The sequence below is a fragment of the Nesoenas mayeri genome, assembly GCF_963082525.1.
Source record: "Nesoenas mayeri genome assembly, chromosome: 6".
NCBI lineage: Eukaryota > Metazoa > Chordata > Aves > Columbiformes > Columbidae > Nesoenas > Nesoenas mayeri.
The window spans coordinates 32,866,623-32,887,784 of NC_137545.1; the positions used below are offsets into that span (position 1 = coordinate 32,866,623).

The following is a 21,162-nucleotide window of genomic DNA, read 5'->3' on the forward strand; positions in this document are numbered from 1 at the left end:
ACACAGCCCATGTTTAAATATCTGTCAGAAATGTTGAGGGTGTAGCTGGCTCCTGTACAAGGGGGAAGATCAATGCCTCAAAGTTCTGCATAGCCTAAACTGGAAACTTTGTAAAATCTTTACATCTGTCTCATATTAATCTTATATTTTTTATTCCCTTTAAATTCTCCTAATATAGATGTTTTTATGTTATTGTTTCTATATTTGCAAAGGATTTTGCAATGCTCTTCCAGACTGAAAAGCCCTGAATAAAAGCAATAAAATGTTTTCAGAAAAACTAGGAATTCCACAAGCTCCTTACAGAGCCCTTTGCAGTTATGGAGAATGACTTATCAGTATCTTCCATCCTTACAAACCTTCACGTATTTGAAGACTTCTGTTTCTACCAAATCTTCTTACTTCTAGACTAAACAAACCAAATGCTTCAACACTTCTTCCCAGATCACACCAGTGAAACTTTCACGCTTCAGAGGTGTTTAAAAGATGCATAGATGAGGTTCTTAGGGACATGGTTTAGAGGTGGACTTGGCAGCGCTAGGGTAACGGTTGGACTTGATGATCTTAAAAATATTTTCCAACCAAAATGATTCTATGATTCTCCTAATTTGTAATCTTCTCCACTGGACTATCTCCAATTCATCCACATTCTCCTAAAGGATTGTAATCCCAAACTGGATGTGGTTTTCCAACTATGGCCTCAAGAATGCTGAGCAGGGTAAAAGATGCAAGAGAATCATTTGTCATCTAGAACAGGCCTGTCGTTTTGGAAGGTATCAACATTTGCCTTTTTATCACTGTTTATAGCAAACCTCTTCCAGTTTGGTCAAGTACAATCCTTCAATTGTTGTGGTTTTTTTTTTTTTTTTAATAGTAGTTTTGTTTTGCTGATGGAAACTAAGACATGAGTACTATTTCCAGAAGTCTAAAATGCATCAATATTTATAAAAGCACCTGAAGTCTATACTGGGAAAAGTAAAGTATTTCTTAGTAGTGTATAAATATTGTACTCTCAAATGCTTTCAAGTCCATTTCTTTTTGACCCTTTTGCAATTAAAAACTGGACCAGAGAGACAGAGGGGAAGACAAGGCTGGCCTACGGACACTTGGGGGAACGCTGCTCCTTTGTGTACAGCACGAGCAGTACAAAGGTCTGCATTTCCAGAGAGATACAGTCACTGGTCCTGGACTGACTGCTTTTGTTCAGGCAAGAAGAGAACATGTTGTAAAAAGCAATAAAAATAGAAAGCAGCTGTGCTCCACTCTGTCTCTTTTCATACTCTGTATACAGCCATGAAGCTGATCCTGTCCAGGCTTCTCTGGACAGCTCTCCACCCATCCCACGTCTGCTACATGGGGAACATGGCCCCATCCAGGACACGGGCTCGCAGGGCCAGGGCTACAGCAGAGGCTGCCAGCTCAGAGCCGGGCTCTTTGCCCTCCCAGGCCATTTGTATCTCAGCTTCCTCCACTGTAAGTTTCCCAGGGCAGCCACCGACCTGGCAGCCCAACTCAGCACAGTCCCCAGGACTCACTTGCTTCGGGCAGTGGTCCCAGCAGCTAGTGGGGGTCAGGGACAGCAACGGGCTCTTGCTTTGCAAGAAAGGCCACCACTAAGCAATAGGATGGGAAAAAGAAGGATTTGGGATGGTCTGGAAAGTGGACTGGTGCATGAGGATGCAAAGAGGCTGTTGGGCAGGATGGGAAGAGTCGGTACAGTTGCAATCCCAGCTGACCCAGGCCCCAGGACTAGGAAAATAACTCATTTTCCAGGACATTTTCAAATACTGCTGCATGGATATGCACAGGCTATTTTGTCTTGCTTATAAGCATGTACAAATGTCTGAATAAACTCCTCTGTGGCCAGGGGAATAACTAAGCCCAGAAGCACGGTGCAAATTCAGCTGGATCCAGCAGCAGTTAAGCTCCAAGACACAACATGGAGCAAAGTGGGGACCATCGACCTTCCCATGCCGGCAGCTGGGCTGCCCTCCCACACAAACCCTGCGGAGCCTGCGCCTCGGCGCGATGCTCTGCCTGATACGGGGTGCCCGACACGGCCGCACGGTGAAATGCCACGGCAGAAGAGGAAGGGGGAAAAAAAGGAGAATACGGCTAACTTTGATACTAATCCGGCTCATCCAGGACTATTGCTAATATATCCTAAGAACAGAGACAGATACCAGAGCCAGTATTCAAAGGAAAGGAAAATGGCTGAAATAATTATGTTTTCTATTAAATATAACAGTTCCCTCCCAAAAATGCAATTCGAGGAACTTTATTATTTTCTTTCAGGGAAGCATAAGTAGCACGACAAAAAAAACTGTCTCTTTTTTCTGGAAAGATTGTTGTCTTCATAATGCAAAATGTTCTAAGTTTGTGACAAAAAATATGTGTCCTTCATAACTGCCCATATTATTCCCCACACAAAAATATCTACATATCAATATAATGTAACTGCACACCACTGCGACATTACCTGGCTCCTGCCCAAGGACTATCTCACAATTACCCTTAGAAACACCTATTTTGAAATTACAGGGCTAAGGAGCTCCCGTTTTTAAAGAGAAAGGCAACGCTGCACTGCCTGCCTTCAGCCTACTGCTTTGACTAATCCAACCTTACATGTTCTCAGTTTCCAAGAAAAAAGGCTCCATACAATAACATGCAAGCGGGCTGGGGGAAAGGTGGGTGATGTGGAACAAAGCACATTTTCAGGAGCTTTGAAAGCTGGTGCGGCTTAGCAAGATCAATGGCATGTCATCCCAGAGGAGCACTGAAAAAAGCCTTTGAAGTTCTGCTCCCCTTCTGTCTGTATTGTGTATTTCTAAGCAGGCAGTTTGCAGCCAGCGTGCTCTTTGCACGCATTTAAGCACACACAGCATCTATGTTGGAAATTACAGACAAATAAGTACCGTGCAAAGCTGGGTGGTACAAAGAAATGTATATTTAAATTAGAAGTTAACAGAAAGAGAGAGAAAGAGTCAAACCAGGAGATGGAGAAATTGTTCCTATGATCTAATCAATAAAATGTCCATCTAGCAGATATTAAAATGGTCCCTAGGCCGCGGAGAGCAGTATGTTTTCATTTTGACTAATGCATCTCAAACGTAAAGCAGCAGGAACTACTGTAAATAACACACTTTAGAAAATATTCCCCAAGAACAACAAAAAGTCTAGCTGAAAATAATACATCTGAATCAGGTTTAAATTGGTTTCCAAAAAATAGCCTGACGCATGTAACACAGACATCAGCCTCTCAAAAAAGAGCTTAATGCAGGAGGCAGTACAGAAGCAGACTGAGTAGAAAAGGTTTTCTGAGCTGCTGAATTTATAAAAAGGTAAATGCCATTACAGGGAAAGTTTCAAGATAAGGAAGAAAAAGAAAAAAAATAGAGAAGCTTTTCCTCCTACAAGCAAGGGGCAGTGAAGTTTTTAGGACTCAGCTTGATATTTCAATAAATAATTATGTTTTTCCAACTGAACAACCAGCTAGACACGGCAAACTGTAATTAACACCAAGAAGCATAATACCATTTGGCATGCTTACACCTTGTTTCTGAACAGGAGGCTGCAAGAACCCCTTAAAAGCTATTCAAAGAAACTTATAATTATAATTATGAGCTAGTGTGATTAGGCTCTTCTAATAATGTCATGCCTATTGAGCACACCCTATTGAAAAGCCCACATAAAAATGCACAGTTCCACTGATCTGTGTGCTTATGTCAGAAGCCCTCATTTGGAGATCTGAGAAATGAAAGAAACATTACTATGGAGATTAAGAAATTTGGTTTAGTACTGTAGAATAATATCATGATTGAATAATATTAGCACCAACTATTAATAAATGTGCCAGCATTACCCATTAGAAGACACCATATGCAGTTGCTTATAGCTATGACAAAAATTTTAAGCTGTAGGAGTGAACCTCATGTTAAAAAGTTTTTTGAGTACTTTGAGGTTTTCATGACCTCGAGCAGAACTTTGACTATAGGCAACAAAGTGGGCAAGAAATACCCACTTCCGACTGTGTATGAAGGGTGAAAACAGCATTAAGGAAGTCGCAGAGCAATCTGATTACGCATGCAATTATAGAGGCACTAAACATTTTTATTATTATTACAAATAGCCATCATAATAGAAGCCCTCTTTTCTTCACCTTTATTGGAGGAAACAAAGATATCATCTACAACTTTCTGTAAAATAAGTCATAATCGTGCTCTCAGTCCAATTGCGTTGGTAACCAGCTCTTGTTCATTTTAATTTAGAAGGACTGAAAGGTATAAGCAAGAAATGAACATACTTGCTGCTTTGGGCTAATTAACTCATGTACTTGAGAATGTATTCTCAAGAGTTTAACGCAGTGGCGTTGTTCCTGGGGACCCACGAGCGTACATGGGCATGTACTTATAGAAGGTGAACAGCATCTGGCTGTTGTAAGGCAAGCAAGAAACCCATGCAGGTGCTGAAGCCTGTAATGATCTAGTACAAATGTATGTCAGCTGCTCTTCGAATGCTCAGGTTACTGAGCAATTTTTGTAGCTAATCATGCCTTTTCACACAGCCTGGATGAGTTTTCCGAACGTGGGACAAGTCACACAAAAGAGCATCTTTGTGCCATTCAGCCTCTCTTCCCCTTCCAAACAACCTTGCGCCTCATTTCACAGTCACTCACCTTCACATGTACCAATTATTATTATTTCTGGAGTTAAAGTAGAATTTACCACCCCCATTTGGAAAATGCCCTCAGGGCTGCAAAAACCTTTAGACAAAGCAGGGAAAGATATATAATGCTGTATTAAGTCGACATGAAATTAATGTCCACAAAGCAAAGCATTACCATTCTCTTCATCTCCTTGGAGACCTGGTGACCGCCAAGATGGTTATAAAAGGGACGGTCGACACCCCAGTGTGATGGGTTATGGCCGATGGAATTAGCACGCTGGCGGCTCATCTTGGCTATTGTGGCTTTCTCGTCTTTCTGAAATACAAATGAAAGAGAAATGCAGAATAAATTTTGAAGTACTTGCATGGCAGTCATTTTACAAGCATGTCTCCTGATTTCTTGCTCCAGAAGTTGAATTTGCACCTTGAAGTTTATGAAGTGGCCGCTGATCAGGAGCAGTCCTAATCCACCATTTTTCTCTCCCTGTTTACACCTGCACTGTGAAAATGCTTAGAACACTTGCCACTAAGTGGTAGCCACCATTTTACTCATTTGCCTGTTTTGAACAACCACCATAACCTGTTTAAACACAAGAAGCATTCCAAAATAGAGGTATCTAGTTTCTTTTTTTAATAAACTTAATCCAGTTGAATCGTTTCAGATAGGAAATTGCAGTTCCAAACTGAGATGCTACATAAAAGATCACCAAAAAAATAAAAAGGCTGGTGTGCAACAGAAAAAACACACAGAGTGATCTCTGGCTGAAGAACAGGAGCCTTGAAACTATGGGAATAAAGGACACCTTTCTCTGTAGGTACGAGTGAGTAATTTTTCACACTTGCAAGACAAGAGCATCTTCCCAGACATGCTAAGGAAACGATGTAAATCTTGCAAACAGCTGCCTATATCTGTTAGGGGTAATGGTATTGCAGAGTGTGACAAAATGGTCTCCTCTACCCTAATGCTAGCTGCAAGTTTTGCCACTGACACTTGCTTGAAGTTTGGACAAAGCCTTTGGTTTTGTTGCTAGAGCTGGTTTGGAATCTTGGTTGCAGTTGGAGCTTACTGCAAAGTTTGCAGGGGATCTGTCAGCAATGATTCAGGCAAGCTCAACGCCAGTTACCAGAGCACAAAAGTGCAGCACATAACCAAGCCAAACAACAGGCTGGTTAGTTACTTACTTTGAATATATTACCTAGCTAAAAAGGATGGCAGGTTTCCATGTGGAATGTGTTTTGCGGAAAGACAGGAGTTTATTGTATAAGATCAAACCCTCTTTTCTTCTCTAGCAAGGACTGCACTGGAGGTTTGCTCAGTGAGGACTGTGATTTACCTGTACTGACTCAGAAGGCAGAGCGCTGGCAATTATTACATCCTTGCTTAGAAGAGACAAATTCTGAAGAGCTGGAAAATACGGACAGGATGGATAGCTACAGCTTGGCTGTTTATTACTTAAGAGATTGAACTTTTTCAAAACAATAGCTCCTTCCATGAGATTACTGAAAAAAATATGGCATAATGGCTAATTTTGGATTTCAGGGAGTGTTCAGACAACTGAATAATTCAAAAAGAAAGCATCGTTTATTTTAAACTCTAGAATTTTGGTTCAAGTGTTGTTTGACAATACAGCTGGCTTCACATCCTTTTTTTTGCCTGGAGTCTGCTTTCTCTACTTACTTATTTTGATTCTCCACTATACACTGTAACTCGCACCTGTCAGGAGTTTGCAAAATACCTGGTGTTATTTCCATGGCAACCAGAGAGTTAAATGTCAAGTGTTACGCTGCCTTAAATTATTTTTATTTAAAGAAATTTTTAAAAGCCTGCTAAAATCCAGTGCTGGGGAAAGCTGCCTGATTGACAAGCATGGGAAATCATCATCTCTTTTCTTGCAAAGAAGAGACAGCTATAATGTCAATGTTCCCCGTGAGACCACAAGCTCACCACGCAGGCAACCAAACCTTCCCGGGAATGCAGTGTTGCAGGCTACGTGCCCTGTGCCAGGCACCCAACCAGCCTCGTGGCACTGAGTAGCAGTGGTCACTGCAGCCACAGGCTGCCAGCAAAGGTCTTTTTCCACCCAGCCAGGATGACAAGTGTAGGATCTCAAGGAAACTCGGTGGGAGCAAACCTAAGGGAGCTGTCAGGTCCCTGGGATGTTTGCTGAGGAGAGCCATCCATGGTCCCACATTGCACACCCCCTGGACAGCAAGTGCCTCCCATGTCACCTCTTCCCCACATTGAACCCACCACTGCTTCATCTGCAAGAGCTGAAAACTCCATCCCTTGGCACCAGCTGAATTTCACTTGAGCAATCATGACAGAGTCACTGGACAAGCTCCAGGAGACCTGCGTTTTAAATGTTCCTAAAAATATACTAATGTGATGCAATGCTGATGTCTAGATATGAGCTGGTTTGAGAGGTTTTTTTTAAAGCCACTGCTCTTTATGGTCTCTGCCATCATTTTGCCATCATTCACACTTCCCTGTGTTTTTCCAGTTGCACAATCTTTTTCATAGTTATGCTTCTTTCTTCTATTATATGTTGGAAAACTGGTAGAAAATACAGTTTCGTTATCTCCAAGCAAATAAATAAAAATATATATATATATATATATTGTTTTCGATAGTAGAAGTGACACTGTCAATCCATTTTGTTACAACTTAATGAAAGGTTTTCAGCCAAAAGCAATAAAAAACCCCAGATGCTGAAACTAGTCTGGGAACCCATAAAAGCAAAGCTATTTGGTTACATTACAAATGCTTTTACATGAACAGGTGATAAAAGATACATACAGCAGGTTCCCCTCCATGGGTTAGTAAATTTGGTTAGAATTTGAGAAAAGTCTTAATGACAAAATTCCAACCAAATGTACTAACCCATCTCAGCCAGTGCATGATCCTTCTACCTGCTGCTAGTGCTGGTGATTCTGAAGCATCACTTGAATAATTTGAAAGAAATAAAAGACCTCATACATGTTTACTGACACATCTGGGTTGAGGTAAGGGTGGGACAAATTGGTAAATATACACTTTCGAGATAATTTCTAACCATGAGACATCATAAATCTTCCATGGCAAGATGACCTGTGGCAGTATTTCCCCTCATCCCCTGTAGAAGGTTTCCACTGGCTTGTGAACTATGTTTCAGCAATATTTCCAATCAGATTAAAACACATATGTACAAGCACAGTGGGTATTTGTTTTCCTGTATTGCATACTGTGCTACTATGTTATCTTGAACAATAGGCATTTGTTGTTAACATCAATACTTATTCAAAAATATTTTTTTGGAACCAAATATTTTGAAAAGTTGAGGTAATTTATTTCCTGAAAAATCACTTGTTCAGTGAGTAATGATAATAACAATCTCTAAAAATGAAGAATTAGAAAGATCATAGCGCCATGAGGATCTCTGCTCCATTTCTTCCTGGCTAGGTGACAGCATAGGACAATTTAGACATAGGGCTACCTAAGGCATAACAAGACTGGAAAGAAGCATAAAGAAAAGATGATACTTTTCGGTCCTGCTCATTACAGATACTACCAACAACAGGAGCAGGTGTAAGAGTTTCTGACAGCAATGAGTTTTTCAGATTTAAAGTGGCTAAACTCCAGGAAGCTGTTGTGGGAACTTTCCAAATCTGGACTTGCAAAGAGACTGTAAATCTTATTCCCAGAGGTTTTATTTTGTTCCCACCACCAGTTCCCACACACTGAGCTACTGTAATGCTATAACAAAACAGCAAAAATAGCTGGTATTTTCTTATATTTATCAGTTGCATCAAGAATGCCTGTTACTCCTTTAGTGTGCGATAGGATTTTCCAGCATATTGATCACTATCAGTGCAACAAAGCAGTGAAAGCTGAACATGGATCGGCCATTTCAGATTCAGCTACAGATTATTCTTTAAATTGTCTTGAAGTCCTATTGACATGTGAATGATACTTCTTGCAGTGCTACATGCTCCAAACCATTGCCTTCATAAATCTACACGGGTGGAACCCTGCTGTGCTAAGATTAAATTTGTTAAACTAAGGAATCATCATATTAGATTGATTGTGTTTTAGGAGAGTCACATGCCCAACACTTAAAGGACCATTTTGTTTCTTCAGCTGGATGGAGTTCCAGGACACTATTTAGAAAAGAATGAGATTTGTTTTTTTAGGAGTTACAGCCAAAGTTTTGTTGAGCTGTTTTAAAGCCACCATCAACAATCCTTTCTGAAACTGTTGTGTACCTGCTATTGTTAAAAGAAACACCCATGTTTACGGCAACTGAAAGTCATTAGAAAAAAATAAACATCTTTTCGTTTGTGCACCCAGCACAGTGTGTTTAGTCAGCAGCATTGCTCCGCTGTTGACAGTCACATTTTGTTTCCACTTGTGGTCAAAGCAAAGCATTTCCCCAGCCTTCTGACAATGTTGACAAGGGCAAGAAAACTAACTGTAAACCTAACGTGCTGTTAAAATCCTATTCACCTCAAGGTCTGTTTCGCACTCTTCCAAACACATACTTTTCCACCCTTCCAGCGTAAAGCTTTTATCAATTATTAGAAATGATGAGAAGATTAGTTGTGATGGTTCTGCAAATTAGTGCAGCACTTGATCTCAAAGAAGAGCAGAAAGCTGCCAACAACCACCAAGTGACATGCTCCCGTATGAACTTTGGTACCCCGTGCATATCACACCGTTAAGGTCTTTATATTTCAATTATCAAAACCCTAGCTTAAGGAATTGAAAGCAAACACAAGGAAAACAGATTTGGAACTTTGGATTTATGCTTTCAAAAAAAAGCCAGGAGAACTTTCATGTAGGGGAACGTAACACTGTGACAGTGAAGGCACTGCTGCGCTGCTCCGGGTACTGAGCGCTGCTTTCCTCACAGCCAGAGCAGCACAGCACAGCACAGCACAGCGCACACAAGAAGGTGAAAGTGGATCTGGAGGTAAAGATGAGGAGAGAGAAACCTAAACAGACTGGATTTTAGAACTTTGCAGTTTATTCTCTTTCAATAGAAAGCAACTCTTCTGTATACCATACAGAAAAAAGGACCGCATTTTCAGCTCTAGGGATTTTATTTAAAAACTGAGTGATCAGAATCTAGCTTTTTTCACCCTAAAGCTCAACTAAATCTATTCCAGTTAACAACATCTTTAAGAAGGAAAAATAAAAAACCAAAACAACAAACCAAAAAACCCCCAACTATTTTCAAAGAAGGAGCTAATCTGAGTTCCTGGAACAAAAATATTACATAAATGTTCCTCCCATTTACTCTGTGCCAAAGAAATGGTATTAACACAATGAAAGAGTCAAATAAACAAAAAAGGCAGAAAACTTAAAGTCATGGCTCCCCATGGCAACAGTAAGCAGAAAGGGTATGGAACAGATGCTGTTATATTTTATAGATTCATCATAACTCCTGGTATTGTTTGGTTTCAATGGCTGTAGGATAACGGACTGGGTATTCTGATAGTTCATGTCTATCCGTGTGAACTGAGGAAGAGCCCAGGCAAACAGTTACTTGGGTCAAAACCGCACCTGCCCTCAGTTCAATGCAAATCCTGTGCCTTTTGTGTGTGGAGAGCAGGAACCCAGACACGACTCACAGGAACCCATTACTAAGTTAGGTGAACATTTTATGGCCATTACTGGAACAGACTGAACTGAAAACCTAGCTAAATACATCACAAGAAGTCATTAAAATCAAACAGAAATGGGAAGAAAAAGTTAAAGTGCTAGAACTTTGTCTATCATCAAGCAAAATATTCAGGACTCACTGAGCTGACTATGGGAGAAAGCTTTTCTCACTTCTGATCTTCATATTACAGGAAAACGAGTTTTTAAAGAAGGAGAAAACTTTAAACTATTCACAAAGGGATAGAAAATGGCTACGGGAGCAAGAAAGCTGCAGCAGCATGGGCAAACCAGGAGTCTCTCAAACTCTAAATACTAATATCCATGACCTTTGGTAGCAGTTTCTTTATGTTTTAATTTAGCACAATAATTACGAAGATCATGCACATGTCTCCATTCTCAGCTACTCTGGGATGCAGCACATCAGAGCAGCGTTATAGTAGTGCCTAGAGACTTCAGCTGAGAGCTACACTGTGTAACAGAGCTGCAATAAATACATATACAGCAGTGAAAGAATGAGGGGGGAGGCGTCCTATCTTATTTTACCATGAAAAATTGAGGCACAAAGATACAAGTTCCTCAAAATCTAAGTCTGGAATGGAATACACATCTCTCCTGAGTCTCTGTCCAGTCTCCTAGTCAAAACACAGCCCTGATTTCAAAGATGAAGTCCCAAGTGCTCTGTGTCTCTGTTTTTGAGTTTTTTGTCTACACCAGCAAGAAGCAGAATCCTGACCTTAGGTCTTCCTCTTCTCTTCAGAGAAACCTCCAGTTCTCCACAAGAACATGCAGACAACTTGGTGAGTGCACGATTTAAGAACTCAATATATCGTCTCCATCCCAGGAGATGGGGCCTGCCCATAATGGTATTTTGGTTTATGTTCTTAAATCTACTCAGCAAAGAAGTGGTTTAGGTATAAACACCAGCTGGCCCACTGACAGGCAGCGATGCTCAAGAAACAATCATCTTGCACTGCAAGCTCTAATCCTCTTTTGAAGATTGACAATTGTTAATGAGATTTATCTTATGAGCAGATAGAAACCAAAACATCATCTTCTCTCTTTAGGAGATAATAAGGGATTTTCTTGGAGATTTTTCACACAATATCCATTAAGGAGATTTGAGGCTTCCATTCTCTCAGGAAGTGAGGCAATGGTAGTGAAGTATTTCTGCATAGGTGTTATAGTTATTCAAATCAACCATGCTATTGGAACATGTCACAAACACTAATTCATTTAATCTCATGGTTGTCATATTTAGAGCTGTGGGAAGGTTTAATTGGTCTTAGATTCAGAAATATTTGAAATTATTTTCAAATCAGGCCAATCTTTATACACTTGCCCATGCTGTGAATAGCAAAGTAGTGTCTCTAATGCAGAAATTACTTAGAGAAATATTACTGGCTAGGCTTGACTAGATGATAAAAAAAGCTCTTTTTCTAGTATTACAGTCTAGCACTATTTAAAATAATACAAAGTAGTGACAATATCAACCTATTTTCTGTTATTGACAGTGTCACAAAAAGACGATATATTGGCTGAAGTCCACTGGAGTTTGACTTGACTCAAGTACAAGTCAGCAATGCCCTAATAGCCTTATTTTGTGCAGCCTGACCTGTGTCATAGCAGTAGGTATGATCTCATCCCACTGTCACAGTGATTATCGATCATCACAGCGGGCCAGATTTTCCCATCTTCAGAAAGAGGCTGACAAGTAATGGCAAGAACTGCTCTAGTCTCTATGTTCATGGTAATATAGTGAGCAGTTGGACAAAAACACCTCAGTCTGTAATCTGACAGAGAAGAGGTCTTTGTGGTTTTAATCTATTGTTTTAAGAACTTGTACAAGTATCAAATTTCATTGAAAAAATACATATCTGTATCAACAACATTTTTCAAAATGATTACGAGAACAACTCAGGACAGTTTCTTTGACGGAACTAGAAAGTACTCTGTGCAGTAACCTTATGCAGAAGGTGGCTACGCTCCCTTCTACACATGCAATAGTTCAGGAAGAGGACAGCAAAACAGGATTTTTTGTCACTGAAGGTCAGGTAGTCAACTCACTCATCTGTAAAGGCTGGTGTTCACTCTACTTCAGTGTGCTGGAAACTGTCTAGTTATTAAAAGTATCTAAACCCAGCATTTGGTCTTACCCGTTTCTGGCTGCACCGTACAATCAAGAAGGTCTCAATGCTGTGCTCCTTTAGGTAAGCATTGCGTTCCCCTCCAAAGCCCAGCTCCACCTCATAGTCTCCATTGAGATAGTTCAGGGTTGCCTTTGTTATGTGGATGCGCCTTGAATGAGACAAAAGACAAACCAGTTTTGTAGGTTCTGAAAAGTTACCACCTAAAAACCTGTCAGTGACAGGTTCCATGTACTGGAACAAACCAGCAATAAAACCCAGTTTCTTTAGCGATGCCACCACTCTTATAGATGTAGTATGGGAGTTTAATCTGTTTTAAAGGAAGCAGGCCAGGAAGCATTTTCTTAAAGAGAGAATTGTTCATGTTAAGCATGTTACAGATCCACTTATAAGCACCTCCTTAGATATAAAGCACTCAACCTTTTATTCACTTTGCTCTAACACACAGCAGATATAGTTTTTTTGGCAAACACAGGCCCTTCACAAGGACATGTCTACTCAGCAGACAGTGTAATATTCGCTGTAGCAATATATACTGTATCTTTTTTCGCTGTATCACATTAATCACTGTGGTACAAGAGTGCCTTGTAGAGGTATGTTAAAAGTACTATAGTCTTATGCTTTCTTCCAGAGCAGAGAAAAAGTGGAGATCCATACAGAAAAATTATCTCACGGAGTCAACTTGGCAGCAACTCAGTCTTCAGGTGATCCAAACAGCAACGAAACAAGAACCAATTCTGCCCTCTCACAGGAACGTTTCAAAACAAAAGGCTGGTCTGAAACAACACTTCATGCAACATCCATCGATAGCAGGGATGTTCTCCAGGAAACACTGCTAACATATTGTCACATCTCTTTGAAACCATGAGCAGCTCTGCTAGTGTTCGCACAGACGTGCTCACTTCTGTTAATCTATCAGCTTTATTTCGCAGAGAAGGAATTCAGTTCTTACCACAGAAGGATATGCCCATCTTGGGATTTTGTAGACTTTCTGTAACCAAGGACATGTAGACATGGAACAGAATAACCTTGCTATCATTTGCACATGCTTAAAACACTACACCCACAGTTCATTTTACAGCAGACATACAGAATCTCTGAATGTCTGTCTCCTGTTTCCTCACCTCACTGTGACATGTCAGAGACAGAACAACACATGGGTTAACGCAACAGCTTTGATGAAGCAACTTACCCAGCTTTGCCCCCTGCTTCCATGTGGTTGGCTAATGTAACGTCATTGGACCACACATCAAACTGCCATTTCCTAAGGCCCAAGACCCCGCAGTGAACTCTCCCGCTGTGGATTCCAACCCTCATGTTGACATTTACTCCCGTTACCTCTCGGACTAATCTGAAAAGAGATATGGGTAAAAAAGGGCATCACAAAGAACTGCATGGTTGTAGTCAGTGGAACAAACTTGCACCTATAACACAAAAGTCCATAATGACCCATAAATTATTCACGCAGACACATGGTGCTGCTCGTCCACAACAACAGGACAACAAACGTAAACCAGACTGGCTGTACTGCTCTGGCTGGCCAAGCAGAGCACTAATTAGAAAGGGGAGCCTTTGGAGTAAATTCACATACTCTGAACTCATGGTCAAGATGAGAACTCATTAAAAAAAAATCTTTGAGGCAGTAAAAGGAATAAAGTGCTGGTCTCTGATCTCCATACCAAAGCTGGACGTAACCTGCCAGCACTCAACCTCATTAAGAGTAATAGCATGTTGCAAAGAGAAAAAGGAAATGATTTCAGAGATCTTAATTCATCTGCATGGCACTGAGCATCAGCTCCTCCACAGATGAAATACGATATGTGTGTGAAATACCCCACTGCAGTTGGAAAGCTTGAACGGGGCTTACAGCTGCAGTCAGAGCAGCAAAACCAGAGAACCACATCTATTGCAGTCACTTCAAACAGGCAGTTACAAATACTCAAGCTCTGATTTTAATGAGGTTTTGGATGCTCTTCTTACTCCCAAGTTGACTGCTGGAATACTTTGTGGGTTTTGCCCTTTTAGGGCAAAAGTTAACTTCAAGAGCTGTTCACATGGAAAATATATTTAGGAATGTGAGTAGGGGAAAGTCTTGACGAGGCCATCAGAACAACTCTGCTTATCATTATTGCTGATCACATAATTGCCAGAATGTCCATATTTCACTAGAAATTTTGCCTATATCACATACCACAGTCCTTTCCTTTGAGTTGTTACTTCCTTGCAGCATTAAGTTGTACCTATCAGATTTCAACCTCTTTGGTTTTCAGCTTCACCTAGTCCTACTTATCTAGCATAACATCCTCTGGACAGGTATCCTCTCAACTTCCTAACATCAACACAGATCTAATATTTAAGCTTTATTTATTAATGAATGATTAAAAATAGACTAATCCTGGACTCCAATTTGCTCCTCACAGTGTAATATTTCCCTTAAAGGACTGTTCAAGGTGACTTCTTGTTGAAACAGATCCTACCCTCTTACAGTTGCTTTCTCCTTACACTCCCTATCTTGTGTTTCACTATCTACTTGCTGAAGTGATATTCATTATTTTTATTAACAAGAAGCAGAGATCCTCTAGCAGGGCAGGGAACTGCATATGGGTAAAGGTGCCACAGGGCTCCAACCACAACACTTGGGAAAGCAACAGGAACTGGGGTCACTGCAGCCATAACCCTTGCATGGAGAACAGCAGCTGCCGTGTGGATACAGCACTGGGGAGCGAGGAAGAACATGCTGCATGACTGCTACAGCCCCCACTGCACCCTCTGCCAAGCCACGTTACTGATACAAGACCAGGGAACTTCTCCAAGTAGTCAATGAGAAAGTGACTTTCTCCAGACTTCACAGCAAACAAATGGGTTTGGTTATCCTTTATAGACAAATTAAATATTCTTTGTTAATTTGATTTTTTTTTAAAGTTCATTTATACTAGCAGTACAGTGAATAAAATTCTATCTTTCCAATCTGGGGTAACACTCCCTGCTGTTATTATGCACAGATGAAATCAGCCTACGGGCAGGGCCCAGTGTTAGGGAAGCCAGCAATCAAATGTTCAGCAGCTGTTTGTTACCTGAAATCAAATGTTCAGTAGCTATTGGTTACCTTAATTGTGAAACCTCTTATCTTGATCCTTAGCAGAGGAGGAGGGGGGGGGGGGGGGGAAGTAGAGGTAGTGAGAACAGAGTCACCTTCCAGACTTATTAAGAGATAAGATTGTTAAATGCATTCATTATAGATTGAGTGGGAAACAAGATTTAAAGGCTGCTGAAGAGCTATTTGTAAACAAACACTGAGTGCACTAGAACTCCACGTTTATTTCAAGGTAAGGTGGGTTGCAGTTAATCAATGAAGTCTAGACATCCTGGTGCTACACTCCTTGTGGGAGATTACACAGCGCCAAGGTTTCTGGATTTCATCAGGCCAACTCCTGTAGAAAATGAGACTTTTCTGAGCAATCTACACAATGCCTTCTTTGTGGGGCTGGTGGCTAAGAATTGCTGCTTCCTGTGTTTGACAAGACACTTGGTCACCTGCCACTTAATTGTACTTCATGTGGAAGAAATGGCATCCTTTCAAGGGCTACTGAAAACTAGTTACTTGCAACTGCTTTTATTTTGCATTTTGCATACAAACCCCAAAAGGAGACTGGTGCAAAGCAACAGAGTTTAAAACCAGGCAAGTAAAGGTAGGAAGTCCTGACAGTGTACACTGTATACAAAGCATGGGAATGCTTCTGTGTACTGCCCTCTGAATGGGCTCTCCCAGCTGAAAACACCGCTTTTCAAACCACGTATCTGTGTTATGCAAATGGGGCTGAAAACTGCACATTCACGTCCTTGCAGAAATTCAAATGGTAAGGATGAACTATGTCAAGCTCAGCAAATAGGCAGCTTTAGTTTTTATCGAGATGAAGTGGCAACTCCATCAATTTACTGAATGGAATGAGAGGAGAACTGCATAGAGATCTTCCGCTTCTCTCTTGGTACCACTGATACTTTAGAAGATGCGTTCATAAAATAAAAAACTAGAAGAGAAGGGAAAAAGAGACAGAGTCCCTGTGCAGCAGGGATGGTGTAGATATTAAGGTCTGCTCAGTTACCATCAAAAACTGACTGAACGTTGTGTCTAAACTTGCATATGCTCGAGGTGACCAAATTAATCTTCCCTCCCTGAATTCCGAACCAACTGGCCTCTGAAAGTTCGTATATGATGCAAACAATATTTGATGTCTGCAATTCTCCAAGTCATATAACTAGACGTGAGTCTCATGTTTGTTACTCTCTAAAGACAGGAGTGGTCTGGACAAACACAGGATTTCTAGTCTGATCTCAGAAGCAGGCAAAGCTTTAGAACAATTTTAAAAGAAAAAAATAAAGATGAGGAAGTAAGCAGAAATAAAGGAAAAAGCACCATGGATCTGTTCCAGTCTGTACCAGAACAACTTCATGCCCTTTCTCAATAATTAATTTAACTGAAGCTAGAAAGTCTTGAATCTCACCTTTTTGGCATAGGGACACATGCAGAAAGATTAGTTAAACTAGACAAGACAGACGTTAGCAGAAGAATTGTAAGGTGAAAAAGAAGCCAGTTTAAAGACAGATAAGTGAAGAGTGACTGAAATGTAATAAAGTTATTATTAATCTTCTGATTTCACATTTCTGTAATTCACTGGAATCCTCCTTTGGGAATGAGACTTCCAGTAATTGCAGTAACCTTTGCCTTTCTCATCAGGAGATTGAGCTCTGATACCCATGTGGCTGTAACAGACTCAAGTGTCTGACCTTCTGCTGTCAAACCTTTACTGCATTGTGTTTTCTTGTTCCAGCTGGTCTTCCTTTTTGCTGGCATCAGTTCCCTGGTTTTGCTACCTGGCTACTAATGTAAGGATGACCTGACAGGAAAGAGAATCTACTTACTATTTCTTCTGAAGTTCTCCATGGGGAATATGATACTTACGAGATGGCCTCTATCATATCCATTCCCATTTCAACACAGCAGTGTGCATGGTCAGCTCTTGCTTCTGGCAACCCAGACACACAGTAATAGCAATCTCCCAAGATCTTGATACGTAAACAGTGGTTGTCCTAAAATAATAATAATAACAATAATAAAGGAGAAATATTCAGCTTATATTCATGCTTGCAATAGCTTGCCTTTTAGGGCAGTGAATATTCACAAAAATCCAGTGAACCAGCACAGTATGTAATTCTTGCAACAGGAAAAAAAAATAATCAAAATTATAACAGAAAACTTACAGCTGCTAGCTTATCAAATCTGGCAAAGAGCTCGTTCAGCGTCATGACCAGCTCCTGAGCAGTGCACTGGGAGGCCAGACTTGTGAAACCCTCTATGTCGGCAAAGAGGATGCTTGGGGAAAAAAAAGAAGAGAAAATAAATATGAAAGTGTCACAAAATTTGTTACTGATACTTGTGTAAGTCTTGGGGTAGAAGGGTATCCCAGCCCTATAGCAGCAAGGAGATGAGCACCCCTAATGCCACCTAACGCTACAGGCTCTATCACATGTAAAGCCATGAGGGGCATTACCTCATCTCCTCCAGAGACTAGAAAGGGTGAGAAAACCCCCCCAGGACTTCTAACCCCCACCCCTGCCCCATGCCCTGAAAATTTACAGTACGCTGGGAGGAGGTGGTGGCATGATAATGCTATCAGATGTCATTAACAACAAGGCACTCCTACACAGTGACCCGATTAGCTCAGCTATAAAATCAACACTTATCCATTTTGCTCACATTCCTCAACCTCTCGGCTCAATAACATCGCCTGTGTCCTAGCTCTGCTGTGGAAAACCACGCTCTTCTGCCCGCTTCCCCTGCGGCCAAAGTGCAGCCACAAAATAATGTCCCTCTCTAGTGAATAACCCCAACCTGCCTACCACAGCTTTCCCCCCCGCTTTGGTGCTCTGCTTCCACACGTGCACTGCAGCCCCTGCCCTGTGCCGGGCAGCCACGTTCCTGCAGCGCTATAGAGGCACAGCGCCAGGCGCAATGGCACCCATGGTGCTGCAGGGCTGGCTGGATGTGCCGTAACGCAATGGCACCCATGGTGCTGCAGGGCTGGCTGGATGTGCCGTAACGCAATGGCACCCATGGTGCTGCAGGGCTGGCTGGATGTGCCGTAACACACTTGGCTGTCTCGAGCAAGACTTGCTGTCAGGGTTTTCTACTCTTCATTCACTGGAGAAGGAAATCTACACTGTTTTGCTCTACTCTATTCAGCTGCGTACACTTCTCACTCATTGCTTTTTTTTTTCTTTTTGCTCAGCTTTTAAAGAAGTACAGAAATGAAACCTCCCATTTGTACCACACCTTCCAGCTGGCTTAGCCCCTGAAACACTACAAAAACATACACCTGCGGTGCTTGGGAGCTCCTGTCGGCAAGGCTGCGAGCAGGCAGCACCCAGCTTCTGCCGAGGGACACGCGAGGGACACACGCAGCTCTCGCCAACTGAGCCAAAGCTCTGCGACTGCAACAGGGAAGGCCAGTCACCCCATCTGGCCAGGACGGACCAGGAAAGGCCTCTGAAAGCAGCCTAGATGGTTTTGAAAACACCATTATTTGAATCACAAGTATTTATAATGATTCCTTGATTTCAATCTCAATGTTGTCCTGAGAAGATTATTATTTTTTTTCACTGGAAAAAGATTCTGTCTCATTGATAATGATAACATTGAAAATACTGATTTGCACACACAGTCATTATGCTAAATTTAAAACTGTTCAGCAAAATAAGCACCAGACTGTCCTACATAGGTCTAAGATAAAATGTATATATGTACACTCATTTATATAAACATAACATTAATAAGCTATACTTGTATGTTGGAATATTTATCCACTAGTTGATTTCTTTTTTGAAGTTGATTATTGCATCAAGTCGTATTTGTATAGGAAGAAAAATTACAAGTGTAAATGACAAGCATTTTGGAATTGTTTCTTATTTGTAAAATAAAACTCCAACATGTTTTCAGCAAATTGCAGAGCCTATGTTTTCTGTTGGAATTCCCTGCAATGTCTTCAGACGGAAAGCAAAGACAACAAAAATATTTTCACAAGCATTTTTTTGCAAAAATCCTGAAACACATTTCAATTCTGGCATGATTTTCATATTTTCCTTCTACATTTTAACTCCAATAAATCATCAACCAAACATATTGCATTAAGTATTTCTTTGTTAGTCAGACTGAAACCAAAATGTACAAGAAAAAAGCAAGAGAGGAATGCAGGGATGTCTGAATAAAAAAAACCCAAAGCACTTAAGAAAACACACAAAAAATAAATCAAGCTTTCACATATTCACAAATAAAAGTAAACTTCCCAAAGAAATACAGTTGAAACCAGCTGCAATCTTAGAGATCTCTGTATTGCTGGCTAAGCAACTTAAGTATGTTTTAATATGCAATATACAAATAGGAAATGTCTCCAGTTTTTGTGGCAGTAACAAAATGTATCTTCTTGTAAGCATGTTCTTCTTCCAGCAAAGGGCAAACTGGAAATTCCTCACTCGTGGGCATGTTCACACTCTACTTGTGTGTGTTGTAACAGTTGTGTGTTATAACAGGAGTACAGAGGGTCAGACAGCAACGGGTGTATCTGTAAATCCTACACAGGGATGCCCTGAGCCTTCTCATGCCTCATTCAGAAAACTAGTGCTAGCACAGCGTCCTAATGAACATGGATCAATGACTGGAAGTTGCCTCCTCCATTTGCCATTACTGTCATGCCGGATAAATGGATCAGACATCCTAGAAGTTAAATCAAAGCAATATTTTCAACCAGGCAAATGATGTAATCAGGCTGCAGGGGATGGAAAACCTCATTGGGGTATGGAAAAGACCATGTGGGAGATGGCGGAGGACAGAGCAGTGATGTAGGAACTGAAGACAGGGAGGGAGAAAGACACATTTGTTGCAGGAGACTGAAGAAAGAACGGCATACGACCGTCACAGAAAACAGCCCTGGCAAACAGGAGCCCAGCCTGAAGCCTCTCTGTCCTCTGCTCTCAACAGAGAGCTCTGAAAGCCACTAAATCACATTTTACTTCTCCTGCCTAATCTGTTCACTCCATACACTCCTGCTGACACTGCAGCTCCAGCAACAGAGACAACAACCAGGTTTATCTCTCCCTGCTCTGCTAATGACCCAGAAGGAAGGAATGTGGACCAGTGTATGTGGTGCTGTGCCATGCTGCTTCTGTTCCTTTTGTTATTAGCCCAAGTAACCCTTAAATTCAGCCTTCTCCCTGTAAAATGCCTAGCAGCCCAGAAGCAGCTATGAAAAAAGTAGATTTCTCTTATGGCAGCAATCAGGGAACAGCACATGATCCTCATCTTGTGTTAAGTCAGAGTTTTTTCTTTAAAAACAAAGCGTCCTGTATCTCCTTACACATGCAACAGGCATGCAGTGAGGTTGCAGGAGCATCTCCCAGTCCTGCCAGTGCATCTTATCCAGACTTGGAACCTTACAGTTTAAACACACAGCTTCCTCACTCCCCTTGGGTCCTCACTCCACACTTCAGTCTTTCATGTCAGACTCCTCTTAGCAATGGATAGATTTTATTGAAGGACGATAGTGATGGATGACTGCGATGGAGGGCACAACTCAAGCCAACTATCTGTCAGTCTTCAGAGGGGAAGGCATTTCCTTGTTGGTGGGAACACAATGCCAGTAATAGGCCTTTCTTATGCCAAAA

The 21,162-nt window shown here is 41.2% G+C and overlaps 1 protein-coding gene across 2 annotated transcripts in view; it reads right to left on the reverse strand.

Annotated features, from left to right (window-relative positions):
• Positions 1-21,162, reverse strand: part of ADCY5 (adenylate cyclase 5) — a gene marked incomplete at both ends in the record, with an annotated part of 206,619 nt that overhangs the window by 37,540 nt on the left and 147,917 nt on the right. For both annotated transcript variants that reach the window (XM_080346722.1, XM_080346723.1), the window contains 5 exons: positions 4,838-4,978; positions 12,457-12,598; positions 13,640-13,798; positions 17,408-17,535; positions 17,707-17,818. In XM_080346722.1, coding sequence (XP_080202848.1) covers positions 4,838-4,978; positions 12,457-12,598; positions 13,640-13,798; positions 17,408-17,535; positions 17,707-17,818 — 682 coding nt within the window. The remainder of the gene's footprint in view (positions 1-4,837; positions 4,979-12,456; positions 12,599-13,639; positions 13,799-17,407; positions 17,536-17,706; positions 17,819-21,162) is intronic.